Genomic DNA, 14,088 nt, shown 5'->3' with positions numbered 1-14,088 from the left:
CTCCTTATCCTACAAAACCCTAGAAAAATTCCATACAATTCCAGACAAAATTGAGTAAGACCCAGTAAATATACACAGTAACTAATCTACCATTGGAATAGATGGATTCGCCAGTGGTTGCCGGAGAAGATTTGAAATTTTTTACTTTACCTCTTATATCTTAATTCCTTTTGTTTAACATTTCTCATCTGGGTATTCTTTAATCCAGTGATTTTTTTTTTTTTAATAAAAAATTTGGATTTGATATTGGCACTTTACAAAATCTGGGTGTCCTTTACACAATCACTTGTAACAAGGGTATATTTCATCTTTCTTCATTCTTCCTCTCACCTTAAAACAACGATGGATATCGATTCTATGAATTTTTTTTTTTTTCACCTTGTCCATTTAGCTCTTTTGATAAAAAATTAAAATAATAATAATAAAATGTATTAGCTTTGATACCAAGTGAGTGGTACATGCAAAAAAAACCAGTGGAATCCCAACGGTGAAGGACCCAGAGAGGGTGCATAGGTCTGTTCTGTTTGAATATTGATTGACTAAAACTAACTGATTATTAATATATATATATATATATATATATATATATATATATATATATATATTATGCACCGACCTCACAGCTCTCTGTGTATGCTTTGAGCTTAGTGATATGTTTTTGTTGCTCAAGCTTATAAAAGACCCATATTAAGCTTTGAAAGGTAAAAAAAAAAAAAAAAAAAAAAAAAAAAAAAAAATAGTATAAACTAAAAAAACACTCTAAAACATGTACAGGGAAGACAATTGAAGCCCTTTGATTATGCAGTTGATCTTATTTTAAAAAAACCAATAGTAGCCATCAGATAAATATCAAAATGATAAGCAACCACACAACCTTTATCAAAGCAAATTGTAAATTAGCAATGCATTTAGGGATAATTTAGTCTTTTAATATAATTATTTAAGTTAAATATCTATTTTAATAAAGTCAGAGGGTATTTAAGTCATTTTACACGGTGTCAAAGCTACGCAGGTGAAGGTTGGGGTGTGAGTGAAAGATGGAACAAACGTTTGCAATATGAGTTATAGTAATTTTCAAAAGTTGTTTCTATGTGATATTTGGCCAAACCTGAAGGGGTATCAGTGAAATTAACCAAAAACTAAATTATCACAATATGTAAACCTACTATAGGTGAACCATTTTGCGGTTCCTTGTGAAATCTTTCATTCTTGTTTTCTTATCAAATGGAACAATAAAAATGCCAAGAGTCCAGATCTTTGATGTATGCCATATCAAAATTTTCATCATCTTTATTTTTGATAATTATTCAATTATACACATGTATGATCTCCCGACTCTCCTTTTTAGACATTCTAAAAAAGAAAATAATAATAATAATAACATTCCATATGATAACATATTAAAAGTAAATCGACAATAATTATAATTTGGAAATTAACAAAAATCATCAAACTAACAGCTAAAACTGGACATGACATGTATATGATGACATTTCCCAAAATAAAATAAAAATAATAATAATCACGGGAGACGTTACATATTAGACCCCTCTCTTCTAGAAGACTATAAAATGTAAACTTGTTATAAAATACTTATATTAATTCAGTATACAACAGAAATGGGAACGATTTTGTTGATTTTTTACTATCTAAGAGCTTAAACACAAATACAGCATACAAAATAGACAAAAAAGAAAATATTTTATTTCAGGAAGGCATTGCAACACGTCTATAGTGTAACTCATAATCCTAAATTTACACACTTTATCTTTACTTGATTTCACATGATGGCTTATAACTATTCGTTTTATATTTTAAACATGTAACAAACAATCAATGGTATAATTAGTATTCCTTTAAGAATGTAACTAGGTCAATATTCAACAGTGTTACCGTCCAAGAACTTGTAATTGATCCTTATTATATTGTTCAAAGTTAATGAAGAGAATGTTACATATTTCTTAAAAAGTATTTTATTATTTGCTTGTGGTTTATGTCTATAACTCCCATCTAACACACTTCAGGCTAAACAAAGTTATTTTATTAAGGTTGAAGTGATTCCAACTTAATAGAGGATCATTCATTATCTCATCGATTGCTAAAATCATATTAAACACAAGTGCACCCACTCATATCCGTAACGAATACATGACAATCAGGAATATTTTTTGACTTTTCTTTTGGTAACAAATATGGATGTAACGATCCTTGCACGCTTTATGCACGGAGAAATTACAAACGTACCCTTATGTGGAGGGAAATGTTTCCACCAATCACAAAACTAGAAGATAAGGGTCCGAACCAAGAGACCAGACCGAAGGCCCAAGGAAAGCCCCATAAACCAAGGAAACCCAAAAGTAACATCGCAGCCCAGAAAGCCCAATATGAAGTCTTTACCAACATGACTATAAGTAACTCATACAGTTATAAGTAACTGTAATACCCCTAATTTCATAAAAGGATAGTCCTGATATTTTCTTTATTGTTTAAATTTCATTTTTATTGTTTAAGTGTATATATGTTTACTTAATTAATTTAGTTGTAGTTAATTTATTTAATTGTTTTACTTTTTGCTTTAATTGTATTAATTACTTAATTGTTATTTAATTGTTTTGTTTTAATTAGTTGTTGCTTATATGGTATGAACTTATTTAATTAAATTTAATTAGTTTTTACGTGACTGTAGGATTGGATGCATACGTTAAATTTATAGTTCACAGCCGTCATTGAATTTAACCTAGCTTTCTCTATGGGCCGAGTTTCAGTTTAGGGTTTAGTTGGACTTAGGTTTAAGGGTGGTCCGTAAATACTCACCTAGGATGTCTGCTTAGGGTTTTAGAAGAATACTACGACATAGTAAGGCTGAGAGAAGTTTTGGAGACGGCTGGGAAAGAACATAGAGCAAACAGAGGATTCGCCAGAGAAGTGAGACGGACGTCGGTGTAAGGTAAGTTCTATCCGTACTCTCTCCCTTAGGCTTCATGTTCTTTGCATTGCTAAATAATTCTAAGATTGATTTAATCAATAAAAACGTTATCTGTTTATGCTAAAACTTGGATTATCACAGTATGTGTGCTTGCTTGCAAAACCTGTTAAAAAGGGTTATTTACTTGTTTAATTCTCTGTTTAAACCTATGCATGGAATGTATTAAAGACTTAAACATGGACTGGGAAGTTACTGGGATTGAGTTACAACTTCTGGGAACTATAGCATAGGGCAGAGAAGTTGCAGAAGGGTTCTGAAGAAGAGGGAAGATGAAGAGACGAGACAGAGAGGGAGAGAGCCGGCTCTCCCTTGGAGAGAGCCGGCTCCCTTTGATTTAGAGGCAGCTCCCAAGTGTGGGAGCAGGCTCCAAGGCCTAAAGGAGGCGGCTCCATTTTTTAGAGACGTCTCCTTGATGAGTTTTTTATTTTTTCTTCGTTTCCAGTCAGTTTTTGCATACAGTGGTTGATTCTGGAGTTTCCAGTTGAGTTCAGGATTTAATGTGAAAGGTCTAATTGATGTATATGGTTAAGGCTCCAGACGTGGTGTTAATTAATTCTATGTGCTTAGAATAGTTTGGACTGTAAGGAATTAATCAGACAGTTTCACTGTGTTTAAAAAATTAGAAAGCTAGTAATGTTTAACTCTCTCTGAATTAGTAATCTTTTGAGACGAGTGATATAATTGTAACATATTTAACTGTATATCATGATCATGTATCTGAATTATAACTGTTCTGAATAAGTTGGTGTTGAATAATATTAAGAGTTAAATCAACTTAGCATTACCGGATTTTGGGGAACACTATAGATTAAGTATGTCTATATGCATACTGTAATTCTGTTTTGATGTTTTCATGATTACAGTTAGTATCAATTGTTGGATGTATGAACTTAGTTGATATTTACTTTAATGTCTGTAATATCAACTGCTGGCTGTTGAACGCTATTAAAATTAAACTTAATAGTATACCGGATTTTATGGAGCTGTATGTACTGAACATGTTTATGTATATGCTTTTACTCTACTTATCGATGCTTACATTACTACTGTTGGTATCAATTGTTGGATGTATGAAATTTAGTTGATAATTACTTTAGTCGTCTGTATTATCAACTGCTGGATGGTTGGAGTATGCATCGGTATGGGACGGTGGCATACTAGGGGTGTATTGGATTCAAAATACCAAAACCTACCTACTCCGGATTTAGGAATGGATTAACCAAAAGTTAAGTCCTATTAAATTGTAGTGTCATGGCAACAACTAGTTGAGCGGCACTACTAGGATACAGGATGGATTTTAAATATATTGTTATGGTACCACGATATGAGCTTGAGTCTCATGATCGATGGTTAGGAAGCGTATATGCATTGAGATGCATAGCTGGATACGATGGTCGGAGGTGTACCCTGTTTAGGCTTAGGTACACATGCCCACTTCGTGTGCGTTTTAGCATGTTACCTCTATTCAGGTTGAGACCAGCCTGTAGTCCAGTGAAAGTCCTTTAGTGTGACTATATATATATTTACAGACTATTAGCTATTGTTGAATTGTTTAGGGTGTACATGCGTATTGGGCCTCTGTTTGGATTGTAGTAGGTATAGAACTTGCGCGTGGGTCTGACCCACTTCTATTTTTCAGGTACACGACAGTTCCAGACTTAGACGTGTTAGGTGCTGAGCAGAGGTTTCCACTCACTCTATCGACGACGTAGGATTTCTTTCCATAACTTATATCAGGATGTTCTTTCAATTGTTTTGATTCAGTTTGTTTTTTATTTTTTATTTTTTATTTGGGGTCCACTAGAGATGGATTCCTGAGTTGTTAAACTTATGGAGTTTTGGATTGTCAGATTTTCAGTATTCAATTTTTTTAAAGGATTTATATTTAGTCTCTTTTAGTTTTTTTAATATTTATTCTTATTTCATTTTGTATTTTGTATTCATTAAAGTATTAATTGTTTGATATTTCCTCGGGTTTGGGCCTGGGCCTGATCAACCCGTGTCTCGGATCCGAGGGGTATCACAGTAACGCACAAACAACAAATTGCAAAGAATCAGTGAATTGATTGAGTTTTCAAAAAGGAAGGTCCTAAAAGGGTTCCGTGAAAATCTCTCTGTATAAAATAAATATGGGCAAAAGACCCCAATAAAAGACAAGTTGTTCTTAGCAATATTATGTTTATTCTTTCTTCTGAATATTTTTTAGTATTTAACAATTTTTCATTGTTCATGATTGAGTGTTCGAGCATTGAAATTCTTAGATTGAACCTCAGTGTTTGGTCCGAAATTTTATCCACTTACACTTTGGCGCAACTTCACCAAAGAGGGTGGTGCTCCTGTTATGCATGGTCCTGTATTTATCGAAGAACCGTCTAGTATGTTAATTGTTCAAATTTGTGTCATTGTCCATGATGATTGAACATGGAATTCTGAATCTACATAGTAGGTTATTCCAGATGAACTTTCTTACCTGTACATTTGTTTCACTTACATACGCCTTTGCTTCCACCCAATTGGTGAAGTAATCGATTGCTAACAAGACGAACTTCTTCTGGGATACAGCTGTGGGCAGAGGACTTACTACGTCCATTCCCAATTGAGCGAACGACCATGGGCTACCCCTAAGGCTGATCATCCGAACCCGATCACTAAAGTTAATCCTAAAGGCAAATCATCCGTAGTCGATCACTAAAGTTGATCCCGAAGGCTAATAATCCAAACCCGATCACCAAAGCTAATCTCAAAGGCTAATAATTCGAAGCCAATTACTAAAGCTGATCTTGAATGTTGGTCTTGAAAACTGATCATCTGAAGCCGATCCCGAAGGCTGATCATCTGAAACCGATCACTAAAGTTGATCTTGAAGGCTGATCATCCAAAGGTGATCCCGAAGGCTGATCATCCGAAGTCGATTACTGAAGCTAATCTCGAAGGCTGATAATCCGAAGTCGATCACTAAAGCTAATCTCGAAGGCTGATAATCCCAAGCCGATCACTAAAGCTGATCCCAAAAGCTGATAATCCAAACCCGATCACTAAAGCTGATCCTGAAGACTGATCATTTGAAGTCGATCATTAAAACTGGTCATCCGAAGCCGATCACTAAAGCTGATCTCGAAGGTTGATCTTCCAAAGGTGATCACTGAAAATCATTTAAAGCTGATCATTGAAGCTAATCACAAAGGTTGATTATCTAAAGCTAATCACGAAGGGTGATCATCCGAAGCTGATCACCAAATAAAATCACCATGTTGATCACTAAAAATGGTCATCAAGGTTATTCACCATCATTATTCATTAAGGCTGATCATTTAAGCTAATTGTCAAAGTCGATCACTATCAACCCGAGAAGATCATGAAGACTCAACACCAACCACCTTAACAAAATAAGGGCTCAACATAAGGCACCACCTCAACACAAAGAGGCAACTCAATGATAATAGAAGTTATACTAGCAACCTTTAAAGACCTTGGTTTTGGGTCCTTTATAAACGCCAAAAAGATTGATATGAATTGTCGTTATTAAAGAATAATGTCCCGTCCTTTCAAGTGACATGACCATTAGTTCAATACAATGAATCCATACAATTCAAAGCACCAGTTACGATTAATTCACTCCAATTATGATCGTTACATCAAACTAAAAGGAATTGGGGGCAAAGTGTAGAGGGAAATTTTCCCACCAATCATAAAGCTCTACGCGTACGCAACTATGTAAAGAAGCAAACCCAAATAACAATGCCAGAAGATAAGGGCCCGAACCAAGAGACCAGCCTGAAGGCCCAAGGAAAGCCCCATACGCCAAGGAAGCCCAAAAGTAACTCGCAACCCTATACGAAGTCTTTACTAACAGAACTATAAGTAACACACACAGTTATAAGTAATGCACGAATAACAAATTGCAAAGAATCAGGTAATTGATTGAGTTTTCAAAAAGGAAGGTCCTTAAAAAGGTTACATGAAAATCTCGCTACATAATATAACTATGGGCAAAAGACCCAAATAAAAGACAAGTTGTTCTCAGCAATATTATGTTTGTTTTTTTCTTTTGAATATTTTTGAGTATTTATCAATTTTGTATTGTTCATGATTGAGTGTTCCAACATTGAAATTCTTAGATTGAACCCCAGTGTTTGATCCAAAATTTTAGGCACCTACACCCTAAAAAGCACACCTTAGCCCAACAGAATTAAAGGAATGAGAGCTTATTTTCAATCAAGCACAAGTTGAACTCGATAATAATCAATTTTAATAAATGTTTTATTAATCATGTCTAAGTGAATGTTATGAATGAGTGAAACAAGTGAACAATATACAGAAAAATGACATTTATGATTTCACTAAAGCATAAAAATTTTACTATATTCCTCTCACAATAAGTGTCAATCTATTTTATTTTTATCAATTTAACCTTCTTATATTAAACTTATAAAAACCAAATTATCACATTTTGTAAACCTATTATGAGTAGAGTTAATAATTCATTCACTATTAATAAAATAAAAATTTATTATCTTAAAAAATTAAAATTTGAAAAAAGTACAATTAAAATAAGATGAAGGGAGTATTAGACTATAAGATCAAGGTTAAAAGAAAATAAAAATAAATAAAGGAAGAAACTGTAAATTTTCATCTACAATCCCACATCAAGAGAGCGCGTAGAGAATTCCTAAAAGAAATGTCCATTCCCCATATGGACCCCACCATTCCATTGTTTACCTTCAAAATGCAAATGGATTGAGGGTAGTACGACCCATTTGATGATTCCCAGATGCATGGTCTGTTGAATACGCAGAGTTGTATGGTATCAGAGGAGTGGAAAGGAGTGGGGCATCTTTTTAGCATTGCGGTGCTGCTACGGCTCTGTTGCTTTTAAGTAGTTGCCGGGCCAAACCCCTTACAACTCTATACAAACTACTAGTAAATAATATTATACAAATATATATGTGTGTGTGTGTATATATATATATGTATATGTAAAAAATAAAATAAAAAACCAAAATAATTAATGAAATAAGAACATTATTATGGTGTCCGTTCTTCCTTATCTCCTCCGGTTCCACCTTCTGCTGTTCCTCTCTTGGAGCTCGCGCCTCATCACGAGCTCTTCCCATTATTTTCTCTGAGAAAACAAAAAAGAAAAGTGAGAGAGAAAGTGTTCCCAAAAAACCAAGCAAATCAACAACCAACTCCGTTCCAGATCTTTACACTTAAATAGATTGAGATCGTCACAAGTTGTGGAACAACACATGGTCACGAGAGATTGATTCGAATTTCTGCCGAAAACCATCCCTACTACAATGAAGCGAGAGCGTGAAGGTCATCATCATGATAAAGGACAGACTTATCCTTCTTCTTCAATGGCGGCGGCCGGAAAGCAAAAGCTGTGGGAGGAAGACTCCGCCGGCGGAATGGATGAGCTCCTCGCCGTCTTGGGTTACAAGGTCCGGTCGTCCGACATGGCCGATGTTGCCCAGAAGCTCGAGCAGCTTGAGATGGTCATGTCTCAAGAAGATGGAATCTCACATCTTTCGTGCGATACGGTTCACTACAATCCTTCTGATCTATCTGGTTGGGTTCAGAGCATGTTGTCTGAGTTCAACACTTCACCGCTCTGCAACTTCGATGCTATTCAGAGCCAGAACTCCACCGTCGATGACGCTATGTTGATACCAGGTGAGTCCTCAACGAATATCAATGGTTTCGATTACTATAGCAATTCTGGGCAGTTGGAGAACCAGAGTAGGATTTTCGAGGATAATTCCGAGTATGACCTCAGAGCAATCCCTGGAGGTGCCATATTGAAGAATCGGGAAGCGCCGGGATTAGAGAGAGAGAGTGGAATCAAACGGTTGAAATCGTCGATTGGATCCGAGTGTGCTCTGGCGCCTGTACAACCGGTTCCCGAAATTGGAGCTGTCGCGGCGGAGCCACCGCGGCCGGTGGTGCTCGTCGATTCGCAAGAGACCGGAATACGACTCGTCCACAGCTTGATGGCCTGCGCCGAGGCGGTCCAAGAAGACAATCTCAAGCTCGCCGACGCGTTGGTGAAGCACATAGGGTTGTTGGCGGTGTCGCAAGCCGGTGCGATGAGAAAGGTTGCCAACTACTTCGCTCAAGCCCTAGCTCGGAGAATCTACAAAATCTACCCTCAGACTTCAGTCGACAACTCTTACTCAGATATGCTTCAGATGCACTTTTACGAGACTTGTCCATACCTCAAATTCGCTCACTTCACAGCCAATCAAGCGATTCTCGAAGCATTTGCAGGTGCCAATAGGGTTCACGTCATCGATTTCAGCTTGAAACAGGGGATGCAGTGGCCGGCGCTGATGCAAGCGCTCGCATTACGTCCCGGTGGTCCTCCGGCGTTTCGTCTCACCGGAATTGGCCCGCCGCAGCCGGACAACACCGACGCTCTGCGGCAGGTGGGTTGGAAGCTCGCCCAATTGGCCGAAACTATCGGTGTAGAGTTCGAATTCCGGGGATTCGTGACGAACAGTTTGGCGGATCTTGACGCGGCGATGCTGGATATCCGGCCGAGTGAGGTGGAGGCGGTGGCCGTGAACTCGGTGTTCGAGCTCCACCGCCTCCTGGCTAGGCCGGGTGCGATCGATAAGGTTCTTTCATCGATCAAGGCGGTGAAGCCCAAGATCGTCACCATAGTTGAGCAAGAAGCGAATCACAACGAACCGGTTTTTGTGAACCGGTTCAACGAGGCTTTGCATTACTACTCCACCATGTTCGACTCGCTGGAAGGGTCCGGGTTGACTCAGCCCAACACTCACGACGACTTGGCGATGTCGGAGCTTTATCTGGGGCGGCAGATTTGTAACGTGGTGGCATGTGAAGGAACGGACCGAGTGGAGCGACACGAAACGCTGACTCAGTGGCGTGCCCGGATGAGTTCGTCCGGTTTCGACCCGGCTCATCTCGGGTCCAACGCGTTCAAGCAAGCTAGTATGTTGTTGGCTTTGTTTGCAGGTGGGGATGGGTACCGGGTCGAAGAAAACAACGGGTGTCTGATGCTGGGTTGGCACACCCGTCCACTCATTGCCACCTCAGCCTGGAAACTCGGCACCGGCGAGTAGCAATGAGTCAACTCGGTTTACCTAAATTTTGGTCAAAGGATCAAACCAACTCAGCAACCTTGGACTGCCAACTCATGGAATGCGTTGCTGAGTTGGGGTGTTTTGAGGGACAGGTGAAAGAGACAGACCACAACCAGTCAAATTCTGTCTTTTTACATTTTACCTCCTCTTGTCAGCGCTTTTGATTATTAGTATGTGTTTTTTTGCCCCTTATCTTTAGTTTCTCATGTTCATGTACCTTCTTCTGTTTAATTTTTTTATTATCTTTTACTTTTGTTATGAGCGTGGTCAATGCCAATGTAATGTATTCATATGTGACTCTTTTAATAAAATAGTGAGCATGGTTTTTGATCCATTGGTAAAAACCCTAACCTTTGCAAATTTTTACAAATGGCTTGTAAAACCTTAAAAGTAATAATATATACAGAAGACCATGTGAAATAAATGGAGTATATTGGTCATGATTTGAAGATGACGTTGTACAAATGTGATCATTTACTAATGTGAGCCGCCTTAATGTGGTTGAAGAGCATGTTAGCAGAGGTCGATTTAATGTGGTTGAAGAGCATGGTAGTAGAGGTCGGTTATGATGGCTTTACAAGTATGAGCGATTATAACGTGGTGGTTCCGTGAAATTGGATTGTGGAGTAAGGAGTATTTACCTAATATGGATGGCTCAAATTGTTGAAGATCTATATTCTAATAATTAGGTCTACGTGTGAAGAAATGTGAAAGGAGGTGGATGAAATGGATAAGCATTGGAGGGAATGATTTGATGTTGACACTTATATCTCTTTCACTGTGTTGGAGGAAGAAAGCATCTACTTAACTTACTCTATATAACCCCCCACATTATGCCGAATAGGCATAGAAAAACCTAATCCCAAACACATACGGTACTCTTTGTTTGTACAAAAAGTAATTAAATTGATAGAATTACAATTTATCCAAAATCATTTTAAAGGGTAGGTTGGGCTACACGTATGGAGGCACTCATAAAACTGGAGATGGTCTTATAACCTAAAATATACACCTTTATTCATCTTTGAACTTACATAGAGAACATTCATGTGCACATATAATAATGAACTTAAGTCCTTTTGGAATTATGATAATAAACTTTAGTAAATTTTTATTTATTTATTTATTTTCTTTTCCAAAGTTAAAAGCAAATTCTAACGCTCATTATTCATAATATGCTTTCAAACTCACAGTTATCCTTTGAAAAAGAGAGATCATAATATATTTGAGTGATTTATATTTTCGAAGAATTAAAACATAAAATGATTGCATTACTCTTAAAATAAAGTATGATTAACGCTTCTTTTTTTCTTTTTTTTTCTTTACTTAGAAAGGGCCTTAAATGCAGAACTTTTTCATCTTTGAATGGAACCAAGTTAGATAACATTTTGGCTATCTAAAAAATGATGTCTAAACTTCTGAATTTAGTCATTCCATTTAGAAAGAATGAGAGTATGGTGAACTAGTTTTCTTGACAACACCATTGAAGATAATAAACCTCTAATATTAAAACGAGATGTGAACTTTGAGTAGACGATTCAAATTCAATGAATGTGCAAATTGTAGATGAAGCATCATTTTCCATCCCAGTTACACATTTGTCCAACAAAGTTAATATTTTTTTGGCTGAAATTGAACAAACAATCAACTTTACATTTAATCGTATGTATTTTAATTTCATACACTGGGGACCAAAGATCATTTTCCAAGTAGTTAATTTCTTAGAAGAAAAAACATAAACAACTGAACAAGCTTCCCTTTTAAACTTAATTATTTGAAAGGAAAAATGTCTGAATTTCTGCCAAAATTATCATAATTCATACAACATAAATTAACCAACCATTAACAAATCCATAAACTGTGAGGCCAAGGACAGAACCAGGATATTGAGTAAGAGCCTAAGAGGGGATAAAAGTGAATTTGTTTTATAATTTTAGGGGGGCAATGGTAAAATTTCAAAGGTATATAATTGAAAATAAGAAAAATTACCACTACTTAATGCTATAAAAAAAATTAAAAATTAGAGGGGGCAATTGCCCCTCCCTTCCCCCTCCTTCCTCAGTAGATTCATACATGCGTTAGACCAAAGACCTTGTAACCTGATGGTACTTTATCACCTTTCAAAATATAAGATGAGGATTTGAATTCATGTAAGGACAAAAGTGAGTGTATGATTGTGTGAGTGTGTTTCCTGTCTTGAGATTAAAGGTCTTGTAGCCTAATGATACTTCTTCACCTTCCAAAAAAGAAGGTCTAGGATTCGAATTCCCATTGGAGCAAAAGTGAAAGTGTGACTGCGTTTTTTTGTAAAAATAAATGTGTGAGCGTATTTCTTATCAATGAAAAAAAAAATAATAATAAAAAAATAAATTTCTATAAACCGTGAGCGTTACATGGGTGTTGCTGGACCATGGGACAATGAATTGATGAGCCCATTCCCTTCCATGTGCACCATGTTCCCCAATTCTTACTCTCTCTCCCAAAAATCAACCATAACTTGGAAAGCATTGTTCCCATTTGGCTAATTCCAATTACTGGTATAAATCAGGGGTCCCCAAACTTGAAGGACATGTATCCTTTGCTTAGTGTACTTAGGGCAAGTTAGGGTTTGGCAAAAGAGAAGAGAGGGAATGGGTGGTGGGCTCAATTTGAGTGGGAATTGTTTGTTGCTTATCCCAAACAACACCCACATGTCTTTACACGTGATTTTGGACACAGGGGTCCCAATCCATGAAAGGTTGGTGTAAGCCCAAAAGGAAAATTTACCCTCATGGGATGGGTTTTCTCACTCTTTTACAGGGCATGAAATAATCATTGTTGTTACTTTTTTTCTGGGTAAGTGACATAAAGTTATTTAAGGTGCTCAACTTTTGGTTGGAGCAATTGACAACCCACCATATTTTGTTACTCAAGTACACATGCTGTTAAATTCCTATGGAATTCTATTGAACAAGATATAGTAGGGTTTCTAATATGATGGCTGTAAAATCTTTTGATTGCAACCCCACAAACATACCATGTGGAATGAGCAATGCAATCACTTCAGTTATTGCTTTGTCCAAGTTTTTTCTTTTTTTCTTTTTTCTTTTGGTAAGGGGATGAAATACGGGCACACCCGCTCGAGAAGTTGAGCGCTCTACCAACTAGGCCATTGGTAATGCCCAACTTTAGCCTAATTGTACTTCCTCAAAAGGTGAGGATTTAAGTCTGGGACAAGTGTTTGTATGTGAGTGGTAAAAAAAATCAAGGATTCAACTGCTTATTTGGGCCAGAATAGTGACTGAATCTTAGGCTGGGCTGAAACTGTATGCATGCATATTGATAGCATACTGGCATTGTACTTTCCCTACACCTGGTCTGGCCTGACCTTGGGCATTGTGGCCCAGTATAACTGCGAGTTGAGTCCGATACCCACAAAAATTTGAATAATCAAATAGTAAACTGCTAATCACATGTTTTAAGACTTTACTTTTCTTTGTTCCATTTTTTTTTGGAAGTATTTTCCATGTAAATAAGAAAATTGTTAAGGCGAGAGTTTAGGTGTAACAAAGGGGAACTTGTCCCACATCGAATTCGGATAGGAGAGTGATTGGGTACATATGGGCTGGGTGTTAGCCCCACCTAATAGCTTAGGATTATAGGTCAGATCCCGAAATACCTACCCGATGTTACGCTGTTAATCGACATTTAATCATGAAATATGTGGTTGTATAGGCTCAAATTCAGGCCAGCCTGGACGAAGATAGGCCCAAATTTAATACTTGATAGGCCCGAATGACTTATATATCGTGCCCAAGCTGGGCTTAGAATTTGGGACATATATATATATATATATATATATATATATCATCCATTGAAAAATGTAAAATAATTTGTACAAAAAATTCAATTAAAGTTACATCAAAATTTATGTAAAAGACAAAAATAAAATAAAACTAAAGATGAAAATAGAAACAAAATTTAAAATTTTAGGATGATCAATTCTTATTT

The 14,088-nt window shown here is 36.8% G+C and overlaps 1 protein-coding gene across 1 annotated transcript; it reads left to right on the top strand.

Moving 5' to 3' along the window:
• Positions 1 to 7,781: 7,781 nt before the first annotated feature.
• Positions 7,782 to 10,442, top strand: LOC132282584 (DELLA protein GAI-like). The gene has a single exon (XM_059784311.1). The coding sequence runs from the start codon at positions 8,287 to 8,289 to the stop codon at positions 10,075 to 10,077; it is 1,791 nt and encodes a 596-aa protein (XP_059640294.1). The 5' UTR covers positions 7,782 to 8,286; the 3' UTR covers positions 10,078 to 10,442.
• Positions 10,443 to 14,088: the final 3,646 nt, after the last annotated feature.

This window comes from Cornus florida, unplaced genomic scaffold, assembly GCF_030987335.1.
Source record: "Cornus florida cultivar Cherokee Brave unplaced genomic scaffold, ASM3098733v1 CherokeeBrave_3.0.0_Hap2_Chr11, whole genome shotgun sequence".
Taxonomy (NCBI): Eukaryota; Viridiplantae; Streptophyta; class Magnoliopsida; order Cornales; family Cornaceae; genus Cornus; species Cornus florida.
The sequence above is the reverse complement of the archived record's forward strand: the minus strand, read 5'-3'. Positions and strand labels throughout refer to the sequence as shown.